Here is a 12,909-nt window from a genome sequence, read left to right as displayed (position 1 = left end):
AATTGCTGTGACATTGCAGAAGCTTATAAAAATGATGCCACAGTGAATGAGTTCTGTACTCAAAGCTAAAGGCAGTTCAACAAAATATTAGAGTGTAACTTTTTTTTGGAGTGTATTTCTTCATATATGTTGTCGTGTGCACTTACAGAGCAGCATTTAGAGATACATTGCATCATCTACAACAAGAAAATCACAGTTTCTCATTTTTCTTTGACTTGGTTCTCAGTGCGCCATTGTTAGATGTTTATATGAACTGTGGAGTTCATATCAAATGCCAGCTTTTCTTTTGTAAACCAAACTGTTCGGATTTTCTTCTGAAATAGATGTGGTCACAAGAAGTGTTATATCATTGTTGTATTATTCCTCAGATGTACAACACAGAAGACAAAGCTTATAAAAAAAAACAAGTTAAAAAAACTCTTTAACCCTCCAAACATTTGTTTTTTCTCCTTGACAGTACCGCAGTAGTCGGCAGTGAGGGATGGAGTGTGATTGGATAACAGCCCAGTTTGTGTCGCAGTAATTTTAAGTTCTGTGTGAAACTGTGAAGGATAAAAACGGCCACAGAGTGCTAACAAGCAAGTGTCTGTCACCTGCATACGTTTTAATTTTTGACTTAAAAATAGCATCACATATATCTGACCATCTGTCACATTTAATATTAGAAGCCTTCAGCAACGCCTGAAAAGAAATGTGTGATTCATCCTTCAGCTCCTTTATTCTCTGACAGTTTTGTGGCAGAGAAATAAAGAAGTTGGGTGAACTCTAATGCAAGGTCCTCAAAAAAAAGATATTATTTAATCAAAAACAGGTAAATACACAAGTACATAACATAGAGTATGTTCCAGCAGACGGCCTTTTCTCAAGGTGCATTTTCTCTGAATTTAGTCTAGATTGGTGGGAAAATGTGGCTACAGAAAGTAGAGACCCTAATGAGTTTGCAAAATAAGAGCAAATTAAATATACAGTTTAAACTGTTTTCACCCTGCTGGGCTACAGTGATGGAGAACAATGAATGCTCACTTCTGGTTCCTCAGTAATCTTGTCTGCGTCTCCATTTGGATTCATTTGAAGATCTCACAATATTTCATGTATTACTGTGTTCCCAGACCTGAGGCTCAGTTTGCATAATAATGGATGGATTGTCTTGCACATTCCTAACTGGACACTGCATGTCAGATGGGGGAAAAAAAGCAATACTATGATTAAGTGTTTTGGTCAGTTTGCAGACCAGTGAAATGCTCTCAGGGTTTGCTATTACTGACAGTTATGACTAAGTTTCCTGGCAACAGATGATACCAATATGAAGAGAGATGCACACTTTCTACTTACAGGTAACTTAAAAAGGAAACGGAGCAGCATTAGTGATGTGTATTTGCAAATTCTGTGCAACACCACTTGAAATAATGACTTCAAACTCGTCACAATGACTCACTGACACTGAATTATTTCTGTCGTCCCTGTTGGGTTTTATCTTCTTGGTTTTATATTTTCCTTACATCTTAGTCACTCCCTGTCATTTCAGGTCTCTTGCTGTACAACGTTTGGCCAAACATATGTTGCCCTTTTTTTTGCTGTTTTTTTAAATACATTTTGTAACTTTGAAAATTAATATGAATGTGAAGTGGTACATTACTGCTCTATTTCAGCGCGTTCCGTTCTCATCCGGATAATAAGTCACTTATTATGTGTTTGTCAGACTAGCAGGGTTTCCTGAGCTGAAACCCCCTGAAGGCAACGCTATGAAGAGATGTGCACTGAACTGTGACAGCGAAACACTGAGTTTATTGTAAACAGAGTGGATGACAGACAAACCTTGTGCATATTTTTTTATGTTGCCACACAGACATGCACTGAGATAAGAACCTCTGCTTCTAGAAAAAAATTCTCTCACTGAAGTGAAAGTCTCCTGCTGTCTCCTCTATCATGTAAACATGTTGTATGCCTTTTCCACCATCCACTAAGTGCCCCTGCAGAGTTACAAACAAGTGTTCTCTCTAATTTCTCTGACTGCATCTGGCTAAGCCCACATCCTTGGTTGTTAAAATAAAGGGCAAATTGAAGCAGCTGTTTTTGTTTTAAGGGGATTACCTTCAAAATAATTCACAAAAGAATATCTCAAGTTCTCTCCAGTGTGATTATTAGATGTGCAACAAACCTATCTGCTCTTCTTTTCCATTTAGGCTTCTCTGTATCAATTACATTTTGTCTGAGCGTTTTTACAGCCTCCTTCTCCTCCTTGGAATCGGTTTTTCAGTTACTTTACCTTTGGGAATTGTGCATAGAAGTCCTAAAGTGCCAGATTTGAATGAAAATTTGTTACAGTACCTTGCTTATTTTGTCAATAAACACACTCAGAAGATTCCCCAACTGAATTCAGTGGAGGATTGCACTTTTCTTTTAAACTTTACTTTTTGCAAAGTGCATGGCATGAAGTTGGTTATGTCATTTATTAAAACTTGATTTCTTTATGTGTAGTATTTTATGCTTTTACCTGCAGACAAATTGCAGAATTTCATGTTCAGTTGATGTGTTGCAGTTATCGGTTTGGTTAGTTTAGCAATTATGGTAACCTTGTGAAGGTGTTTCAAGCCTGTGTGACATTAAAGTGCTTTTATTCATGAATTGTAAGCAGTAAAAACTGCTCCCTATTGCGCCAATTATTTGGTACCAAATTGCATGTTTCTCAGGGTTCTACTCAGTCTGTCATTGCTTCTTCATTCTTGTAGATTTTTTTTCAGCATTTATATTGGTAATTCACCACTAAATCATTTTCTGAAAGACTTCATCTTCTTTCAGTGATATAAAGAGAAAAGATAAAGTCAGTTCTTGACTTTGCATACCTCAAACTTTTCTCCAAACCACTGAGAATGACCCCAAACCTCCTAGAATACTTGAACTCTCCTCCACTTCCTTCCCAAAGCTCATCGATTACACTGTCACCAAATTCCAAAACAGCAGGAACAAAATATGACAGCAGATGTTAACCAGACAGAGAGGACGGCTGAGGGAGGGGGATGGGAAAACAACATTAAAATTAAACTACTTCACCTCATTTACATTTGCAGTGTGCAGTTTGATAACACATGGGGGTTACAAAAGACAAAAATATACTCAACAGAACATAAAAGTGATAAAAAGTAAGAGGAAATGTTTTGACTGCTATAATACAGATAACGCACAAACCTTGACATAAAGTGTAACTATGAGGCATAAATATTGTTTTACTGTGTGTGAGCAAAGGATTTAACACGAGCATGTTCAAAACACACATGTGCACACATGAACAGATGAGAAGGAGGAGAAATGAAAATGTGAGGTTTGTAGCTCTGTCCTTCAAACAGATGGTGTCCAGTCTGAGACAGATGAGGAGTTAAAGCCAGAAGAAACCATTAGAGGAGGAGAGATGAAGGCAAAGAACCTGAAAGTCTTCACATTACAGTGTTTGGTCATGAGTGATTCAAATGAAGTTGTTTTTAACTGCTGTCCATTAGGAGTCTTGTTTTATAAGACTGACATCAAATGGACAGGTGTCTAAGTTCCTCCAGAATTTGCAGAGTTGACTTAAAGATCTGAAACATGTGAAGAAATCTGGCATTATCTATTCATCAGGACTCCTGTGAAGCTCGGCTGCAGTCAAAATCGGAGCTTCTGGATAAAAGACATCTCTCTCAAAACAAATGAAAAGCAGAAATAAAAAGAGGCAGGGAAAAAAACTGGCATGGAAATACTACTTGTGTATATATTCTCTGAGTTGTGCATCACAGGCTGAGGGAATCTCTTTGCAACAGAGAAAAGATAATGATCTCAAATACACTAGCATTTAGTATTTTTATGCTTTATCACAGAAGGATCACATTGGTCAGCACTGATTTGTTATCAGATTGATCAGTTTCCTAAACTTATTTTAGCACCAGGAAATCCGTAATACGGCCTTTTAAACTGCCTGTTGAGTGCAGCTTCTACATCGAAGTTACTGACGATTAAGTGACAATGAAAGGTATTTTCATTTAGTTTGAAGTTTTAATGATGGAAGAAGAGTAAATTTAGATTTCAGTAATTTCAGTAGAGGGTTCAGATTGACCCCTATTGTAGGCATATTGCAGAGCAATTAAATTAACGGCCAAAACCACATGAAAAGCTATACAGCCAGATATAGGGAGAGTTCATCAACACACCATCACTGAAAACCCAAGACAAACAAAGCATACATGCAATGCTACTAGTCTCCACAGTGTGATTTTTATGTTTTAAGGGCATCCGGTGTGATGAAATAGCACCAGTAGCTGAGAAATGTTGTTATAAATGGCTGCTTCCTTCATTAGTGTTTAGTTTTAGCACTCAACATTAACCAGGCATCCAAATCAATGAAACATCAACCTCAAATCGAACCACACTGAAGAAATGCTGCGTAAAAGATGCATCAGCGACCTTAAATCCATCAAGTCCTCACTGATAAAGGTCAACAAATATCAATGTTCACTCAAATAACAATTCTGAGACTTTGTTTTCATCGCATGACCTATGTTTCTCCCTGCGATTAGCGTCATTTCCCAACTGACAGGCCACAAACGGCCACAAGGTTGCTTGGAGGAAACGATAATGACGTTAGCCATATGCCAAGGCCTTCTCAATAACTGCACATGATCCCAAATGAGTGTTTGTGGTGCCATTTCTGACAGTGTCTGAGGAAACACTTTCCACCAGCAGCACTGGGGTGGAGGCCCTCTGGTGATTTACTCACAGCGATTATGTTAGTAATGATTAGCGCTGACATTTCGCTCAGGGAGATGAGCGGATCAAAAGCTGCGATTCCGCAAGCACCTATTCGGCGTGGCTCGGCTCGTCTTTGTTTGCGAGTGTTTCCATATCGATTAGTGCGTGGTATCAGGTACGATTTTCCGTACCTCCTTGGCTGAGGTTCCAATCGAGATGAAGTGAGCTGAGATGTGACGTCTACATAGTGCAGGAGTACATCATGTTGTAATGTCAGATTGGGATTAGTAATTTTAATGTCTTTTAGGATTTCTCAGTGTGATTGGCTGCATAGATGGCACACACATCCCCATCACAGTTGCCTCACAGTGAAGCTGATTATGTGAATAGGAAGTGCATTCACAGCATAAATGTGCAGGTAGGCTGCAGGTAGATTGAGTAGTTTCAACATGTTAAAGGCTGCATTATAGTTCAACATGTGTTATTCTCTGCACTGTCAAGATCATATGTGGTGCTGTATATATTATTTCTAGCGTGGAGGTCAAGTGGTCTGGTTTTGTTCATGGCTTGAGGATTTGTGATGAGTTTAACTTGAGCAATAGACTGCAATGTGCTAAGCTGCCTAAGGATTTTAACAATATGATTGACTTGTCTATGTTCTTCAATATACTCTAATGTATCCAGTGTACATTACAGGAGAGTTTGATGGTGTTTTGCTGGGTGATAGAGGTTACCATGTCAAGCCAGAGTGATGATCTTCTAAGTTGACCCCCAACAGAACTTCAAGCAGGCTCATTGTAGGACAAGAGCAGAGGTGTAGATGATCCTAGGTTTGGTGAAAGTTCATTTATAGTGTCTATGTCACCTCAGGGTCATTGTTTAAAGGGTCTGTGATATTCTTGTGGCCTGTGTTGTTTTTCCTTGTGTTGCTGCAAGTAGAGGAGAGCAACACTTTGCTGTTTAATTTGAAGATGCAGGTGATGATCTTTTTCTTTATTTCATACAAATGAAAGAGCTAGTCTAGTTTGTTTTTCCAATAGTTTACATAATTCAACTGTGAACATGCAGTCATGTCTAAGTTGTGTTGCAGTGTTTATATTTGTAGATCTGGCCTTGTAATATGGTGGTTGAAGTATTGCATATATTTATTAGTGGTCTGTGATTGATTTTGAGTAAGTGGTTTGTAAATTTGTGTTAGTGATAACTCAAAATATATAGAGGAAATTAAAGTATGGAGTTGTACATGAATGTCACAGGATGAAGTTGTAGTTTTCTGCAATAACAAGATCTTGATTAAAGGATAGGGTTTATTTTGTTGTCAGGCCAACCTATGAGAACTGGGTTAAAGACAACAAATAAATATATAATATTAAATCGCATCTGTGTTTTAATAATGAGAGCTTCCTTTAGTAATGTAATAGCATATAGAGTTTTTGCAGTATATGGTGTAAGTTTCAAATCTGAAACAGTAATTAAAGGTTTACAGACTATTTGTAAGGTATCAATAAGACATTATGCAAGACATAGCATTTTTATGTATTGTTCTATGAATTTTATTAATCATAATTACTAGTGGTAGATGTCTAGTTATCAGTGCCACAGGCAGATAGTCCCTCCAGATAGATAGATAAGTTCCACATCAATAAAGAGTAATGTAATTAAAAGTAGAATGGTTGAGGCATGTAAGTTGGACAGTTAGTTATTGTGTTTATTTAATATTTTTGTTGAGAGTTTGAATTGGAAGTTGTTGAGCAGCTGTTCTTTGAACACATGGTTGAGCATCAGCAGTAGTTCAGTACAAGATGTATGTATACATAGTTGGTAGTAGATGTCTAGATAGGCCGCTACGATCGATCGATCGATAGGCCGCTACGATCGATCGATCGATCGATAGGCCGCTGCTCAAGGAACTACACGGTGCCAGACCCCCCCCGGCCTGTTCGATGGCCACGTCTGGCCCATGTACCTGCAACACAATGATTTAATGAGCCATTTGCAGTTTCACTGTACCGGCCGTGTGTACTTAGACTTGCATGGCTTAATCTTTGAGACAAGATAGATCGATCGATAGATCCAGGCTCAGATTCCCACAAAGACTCACATGGCTTCACACGCTCTGCTCCCTCATGGACTCTGCTTCCCCACTTCTGAACTCCTTTTTCCTCGACCCATTTTCTCCGTCTTGTGAGTACCCCTTCTTAGTTTACTTTTGTTAATCCAGTTTAGTATTGGTTGACTTCCGTTTCTGTATTCGTAGTGTTTGCTGGGTTTTGAATAGTTGGGTTTAGTTTTGTTTCCCCAGTTCAGCTCTCCATTTATGTACTAGTTTAGTTATCTTTTTAAATGAAACTCTTTCCATTATTCACCTGTCTGGAAGTCTCTCTGTGTCTGTGCCTGCTTTGTCCAACTCAGGGCCCAAACCGTCCCTTAAACGACCCTGGGTCCGTTTCACGAAGCAGGTTCAACAAACTCTGTGTAAGCCTGAACTCTGAGTTGATCTACTCTGAGATAGAAAACTCTGAGTTTTCGGTTTAACAACGGCTGATTTGAGTTGGTTTAATCAACTCGGAGTAGTTTCACCCAGAGTGCACCGCAACTATAAAAAGACAGCATCAATGGAACCCCGATTCGACGAGTCACCATGGCGACGAGGAAGTGGAGAGCTACGTTTTTTACACCACTTGAACTGGACATCTTAATGCGTTCATATGGCGACTTCGAACACGTTTTTAGAAAGAAGTGCAACACCTGCAGCTGCAAAAGAGAGGGAGACGGCGTGGGAGAACATTGCTGCCAGGGTCAATGCGTAAGTTTAAGTCACAATAATATTACAGGAAAACTGTTTAATAGCAGCCTATTCTGTTATTTCATTTAGGTGCAATCCTGCGGGGGAGAACGCATGTGACAGCAGCTGAAGATGAAATATAAGAACATTGTTCAAACAGGTAAGAAGTCGGCATAATCTCATGGAGCTACCTCATTTTGATCATGTTTTACATTGTAAAGTAGCTTAATTATTAAGTGGCTGTTTGACCGTGCAGTGGTTCTATCCCACACATAGCCTAAATGTCTGCATCCATATCATGTTCCGTTAAACAATTAAGCCTATTTAAACTAACACAGACTTCTACTCAGCCAACAGAAAGAAAGCAGATGCCTGTAAAAAGGGAGGAGGCCCAGCACCACCACCTGTAACGGAGGCAGAGGAGCTGGTCCTAAGCCAGAATTTGGGAAGGCCAGTGGCTGAGGGAATCCCTGGAGGGAGCTCATCCTCTGAGACCACATCCCAAGACACAAGTGCGTGTGTGTGTGTGTGTGTGTGTGTGTGTGTGCGTGTGTGTGTGTGTGTGTGTGTGTGTGCGCGTGCGCTCATGCGCCCACTGAACATTTGCCATAAGGAAGCACAGAGCACTGCATTGTTTGTGCGTACGAGCGAGTGTGTGTGCAGCCACAGCGATGGCATGCGTGAAGGGGTGTGCTTTAAAGATGGTGAGTTTAATTAAAGATGAAAGGGCTGATGATTAATTGATGGAAGGTGGACTGTTCCATCAGGCTGAAATGTGTGTGTGTGTGTGTGTGTGTGTTGACTCTTCTACTGTAGAAAAACAGAAAAAGTGGAAAAAAGCTACATTTTTTGAGAAAACTAGGACAGCATCTTAAGAGACACATTATATTGTCATTTAAAAAAAATGATAAATATAATTTGCTAATTTGATCAGTCCTTTATTGAAGAAAACTGGCGTGGAGGTTCAGATACACACATCTGGATGACAAAAAAGATATTTAAATGATTTTCTAGTGCAGATCTTTGCCTGTATTTACTCATGCCGTGCTATAGAAGTGAGCAGATCATCCCTGCTGTATTTTTACTGCTCATCTCTCAGCAGGTCTTCCTTTGCCCCCGTCGTCTCAAGGTGGCACCGAGTTCTACGAGTGCCTCTGAGACTCTCCTCTATAAAAAATGGAGCAGCACAAGCTCTTTTGACATCACACTTTCTGCTACCAGGACATTAGAAAGTGAAGGTGGAGCACTCTGGAGAAAACGCTCTCGGTCTGTGCATCTGTACTGAAGATTTAATCTCCACGCGACACTCTGAGTCAGAGAGGTTGCTGGGGGATTAGTTTGTCTCACCTGCCACTAATGCTAATGTGATTATTCCAGGCTAGCTGTAAATTTCTGTATATATTGTTTTATTTAATTTTGCTATTTCATTTTTCTTCCTGTTCCTCTTTCTATAGTTTCTTTATTTTTTATTATTCTCTTCCATATTCCTAGTGTGACACCAACAGCCGAAACCAAATTCCTTGCATGTTGTGTACTTACTAAAGCTGATTCTGATCACTTTTCTGTCTTTGGTCTAGGCAAGAGGAAAAGGTGCAACAGAAAATTGGACCTTCCAAGCGTACTTGTGGAGATGCAGGCCGAGAAGGAGCGGAACCGGCATCCAGCATGATGAGAACATCTGGTTGCTCCTCAGCGAGGCAAGAGAGAATGAAGCGGCCTTGCAGCGGGAGGAGATGGCCCAGAATGCTGCCTTCAACCAGTCATTCCTGGGTGTGCTGGGGCAGCTGGGGTAGCTGGGTAGGCAGTGCTGGGTGTGCTGGGGCAGCTGGGTAGGTAGTGCTGGGTGTGCTGGGGCAGCTGGTGCAGGCAGTGCTGGGTGTACTGGGGCAGCTGGGGCAGGTAGTGGGCAGCCAGTGAGTCCACCTCCCAGAGACTTGAGATTTAGTTGTATATAGTTTTACTTTTAGCCCTCCACTGTAAGAGAGGCCCACCACAGTTTGTACTTTGCACATTGTAAATAGTTTTGATTTTGCTGCTGACTAATAAACTATTTTGTGACTTATGTGATTGCATCACAACTTTTCATTTTGTCTGTTAAGACACTGGTAGGAAAAGAGTCAACAGTCTGAACCAAACAATTCTATATTCCCTAATAATGTATTTATGTTTAATGGGATTTAACATGTTTTAACACAAACTCCTTTATGGTTCATAATTCCGTTGACTGAATTACACCAAAGCAATACTGATTCATCAAATTGGAATATTCTTAAAACTGCTGTTTTAATGTTTTGGTGTTTAATTTGTCATGTAATCTTGCCAACCTTCACAAATAAAACAATAGCACGGACACATCTGCAAAAGGTACAAAAGTTTATTGTCAGAATTGCATTAAAGAAAACAATAGCAGTCCGGGGACTAAAAAACAGAAGTATAGCGAGAAGAATAACTTTGCATGACACGTAGTGCATCAGTGCATCCTGTACATCTCTGTCCTCCTCCTCTACACCTTATGCCACTGCAGGCTCATGTGCTGCTGCTTCAGGTAAATCCCATGAAGTCTCATCAGAGAGCATCTGAAACACATACACAGCATACATATTTTAATACCTAATAGCGATAAACTGCAGCCATTACAGGGTCGTTCACAGGACTGATACACGATAGCTAGCGAACTAGCATTAGCTTACCCTCATATGTCGTCTCGTTCATATCCTCTTGTCTTCAGCTTGATGCTGCTGCATCGCCTCCCAAACTCTCCTGTGTGTCTCCTGAGTGTTTCGACTCGCCGCTCTCAGCTTTCTCTGACTCTTCTATTACTTTGAATCTGACAGAAAGCCACAGACCGAGCAGCAGGTGAACCATCGTCTCCGTTATGTTGCGTTTGTGTCGCACGCAAATGACGTCAAGGGACTTTCGGCTCGCTGCGCTATGACGACTCCACCCACGATGAGGCTATATGGAAAAACAACTAAACCGAGACGAGCCGAGTCAGATACAATAGTGGCGAACCGTACCGCACCGAGTAGATGCTTGTGGAATCGCGGCTAAAATGCCAGAACCACCAAACACATCTGACCACAGACAACAGAAACACAACCTAAACCACAATATTAGGCTTTATGCTATCTTATGGCACACGTAGCTTGAATACCAATAGATAGAGTTTGGAATTTTACATGTATTTAAGCTGTTGTGGCTTTTAAAATCCACAAAATGCACATAAATGACTAGATCTTCCATTATAAAAGTGGCAATAAGCTGCATCTGTTTTGTTTGAGTTTCAACACAGATGGCAGGAGGTGCTGTGCTCACTTGACCTTAACAGGGTGCAGGAAAATGTGGCGTCACTGGCAGAAGTTTTACGTCAAGTAGACGAAATAATCCGTTTACGGCCACTAACCTTTAGAGGGAAACGTCTGCACAAACAAATCTGACTGAAAAAAAAGCACAGTTTCACCTGCTGATAATAAAAAAAGAAAGGAGGGAGAGATCTGGACAGCAGACATCCTCTCCTCGTCCCGCTGTGCTTGTAGTCACTTCGCTCCAGTTTGTTATGGAGAGATGAGGGTGTCTCATTTTACGCACAGCGAGGAGAGGCTGGATGGAGGAAACAGGCAAACCAACAATGCGAGGACGTTGCAGGAGGACGTGGTGCTAATCTGAAAGTAAGATGAAAGGAAAAGAGCATCCGAAGTCCCGTTTTCCGCTGATTTACTCCACTCGGCTATAAATCCAGACACCATGAAGGCTGATGGAGAGCAAACTTTAACTGCACTGACTGATAATATATCATGTTCTTGAATCAGACGAATCTTTGAATGTGGCAAGGTAAGTTGACTTTTAAAGATTTATTTACGCTGAATCTACAGTGATTCCAGAATATTTAAAACAGAAAAACACACATTTAAACCTGAGCCTGAATCGCTCGTCTGCTGAATAAGACAAAGATATTCACTTAACTTATACCTGATGATTCTGTGGTGTTTTTAGACAACAAGGCACACTTTTATTGTTTGTTTATTTGTTTTTCTTGTTGTTTTGGTGTTTATTATTGTCGTCTTGATACGGTCTCAGCACCTTGGACAGCGTCAGTCTCTGCTAGAAGCAACACAACAGATGCGCCACTGAGGGGCAGCACGAGTCCTCTGTGTTTCTGGAAGCATTTTAATTAGCCAATAAATAATCCAATCTGCTTACTAAATGAGTAGGAAAACATGCATTAGACTACACTTATCACGGGGCCAATTTATACTAAAGTATGGATTTTTTTTTTTTTTTTTTTGTGTCTGAAAAGTTGCGCATCAGCTGTGAGCCTCGTTTTCGAAACAGGATTCTCCTCAAACGTCTGGTTTTGTGTCTCTCTTTGACCGAACTTTTCTTTAGGACATTTGGACTATGATGCTCAGTCCTGACCAGCAGGAACCCGACCTCCCCTGGGGACAAACGGACAGAGAAAGCCTCCTGAACACTCTCAGCGCGCAGCGTGGCTCCATTCCGGCCACGTCCACGGATGGAGACGGAAAAGCGCGCTCCGGGGAGGAGAGGAGACGCAGGAGACGCGCCACGGCTAAATATCGATCTGCGCATGCGTGCAGGGAGCGGATCCGCGTCGTGGCCTTCAACGTGGCTTTTGCAGAACTGAGGAAACTGCTGCCGACCCTCCCACCAGACAAAAAGCTGTCCAAGATTGAAATCCTGCGACTCGCGATCTGTTACATCTCCTACCTCAACCACGTGCTGGATGTTTAGGACGAACTGCTGCACAGCTGAAGATGAGCTGAAGGTGGGATGACAGCCAGGACAAGGTTTCTAAAGAGGTCTACACAGATATTATAACCTGTGCATCCCATGATTAATCTATCACGTCGTTTGTAACTTATGGGAATCAGTTTATTGAACGTAAAATGATGTTATATCTGTGAGCCATACTACTAAAACATCACAATGTTTGATCTTGAATTTGCTGCCTTGTGTTTACTGGTCACACCAATTTGTAAATATATTTATTTTAAATTGCAAAGAATAGTCTTGTCTTTTGTGTGTGAAGGTTGCTTTTGAAATCCATTTGTTGGAAAAGCATGAAAACGAAATGTTTTACTCATACATTTCTTTGAATCAATAGGGTTTTTGCAAAATTTGACTTTCATATCATTTAAAAAAATGGGTCTGGAAGCAGTTTGCAAATATTTGAGACACACACGTAACAGATACTGCTGAGAAACTAAGAAACAACCAAAAGAATACTGTGATAGGCTAAACTCTCTGTTTATACTAGCGGCAGCAACAACCATTTAGGTGGTTTTTAGAATGTTTTCTAACATTGTGCATGATTGTCTTACTGTCAGCATCCAACTGTATTAGTCCCAGTTTTCATAACAATAGTTAAGTTTTTTGAAAGTTAAAAA

At 40.5% G+C, this 12,909-nt stretch overlaps 1 protein-coding gene and 1 long non-coding RNA gene across 2 annotated transcripts; one reads left to right on the top strand and one right to left on the bottom strand.

The window, feature by feature from the left end:
• Positions 1-9,857: 9,857 nt before the first annotated feature.
• On the bottom strand, positions 9,858-10,550 carry LOC129350057 (uncharacterized). The gene is made up of 2 exons (XR_008603271.1): positions 10,192-10,550; positions 9,858-10,077 (listed from the first exon to the last, which is right to left on the bottom strand). It is a non-coding gene; the product is annotated as an uncharacterized LOC129350057 (long non-coding RNA).
• A 345-nt stretch (positions 10,551-10,895) lies between these two features.
• On the top strand, positions 10,896-12,517 carry LOC111578898 (helix-loop-helix protein 2-like). The gene is made up of 2 exons (XM_023285878.3): positions 10,896-11,332; positions 11,888-12,517. Exon 2 carries the CDS (start codon positions 11,900-11,902, stop codon positions 12,251-12,253), a length of 354 nt encoding a protein of 117 aa, XP_023141646.1. The 5' UTR covers positions 10,896-11,332; positions 11,888-11,899; the 3' UTR covers positions 12,254-12,517.
• Positions 12,518-12,909: the final 392 nt, after the last annotated feature.

Source organism: Amphiprion ocellaris, chromosome 11, assembly GCF_022539595.1.
Source record: "Amphiprion ocellaris isolate individual 3 ecotype Okinawa chromosome 11, ASM2253959v1, whole genome shotgun sequence".
Lineage (NCBI taxonomy): Eukaryota > Metazoa > Chordata > Actinopteri > Pomacentridae > Amphiprion > Amphiprion ocellaris.
Note: the sequence above shows the minus strand (reverse complement) of the source record. Positions and strands in the feature narration are given on the sequence as shown.

What these genes read in the sequence shown, in the direction of transcription:
- LOC111578898 (XM_023285878.3), top strand. Translation starts at nt 11,900, where the DNA reads ATGATGCTCAGTCCTGACCAGCAGGAACCCGACCTCCCCTGGGGACAA.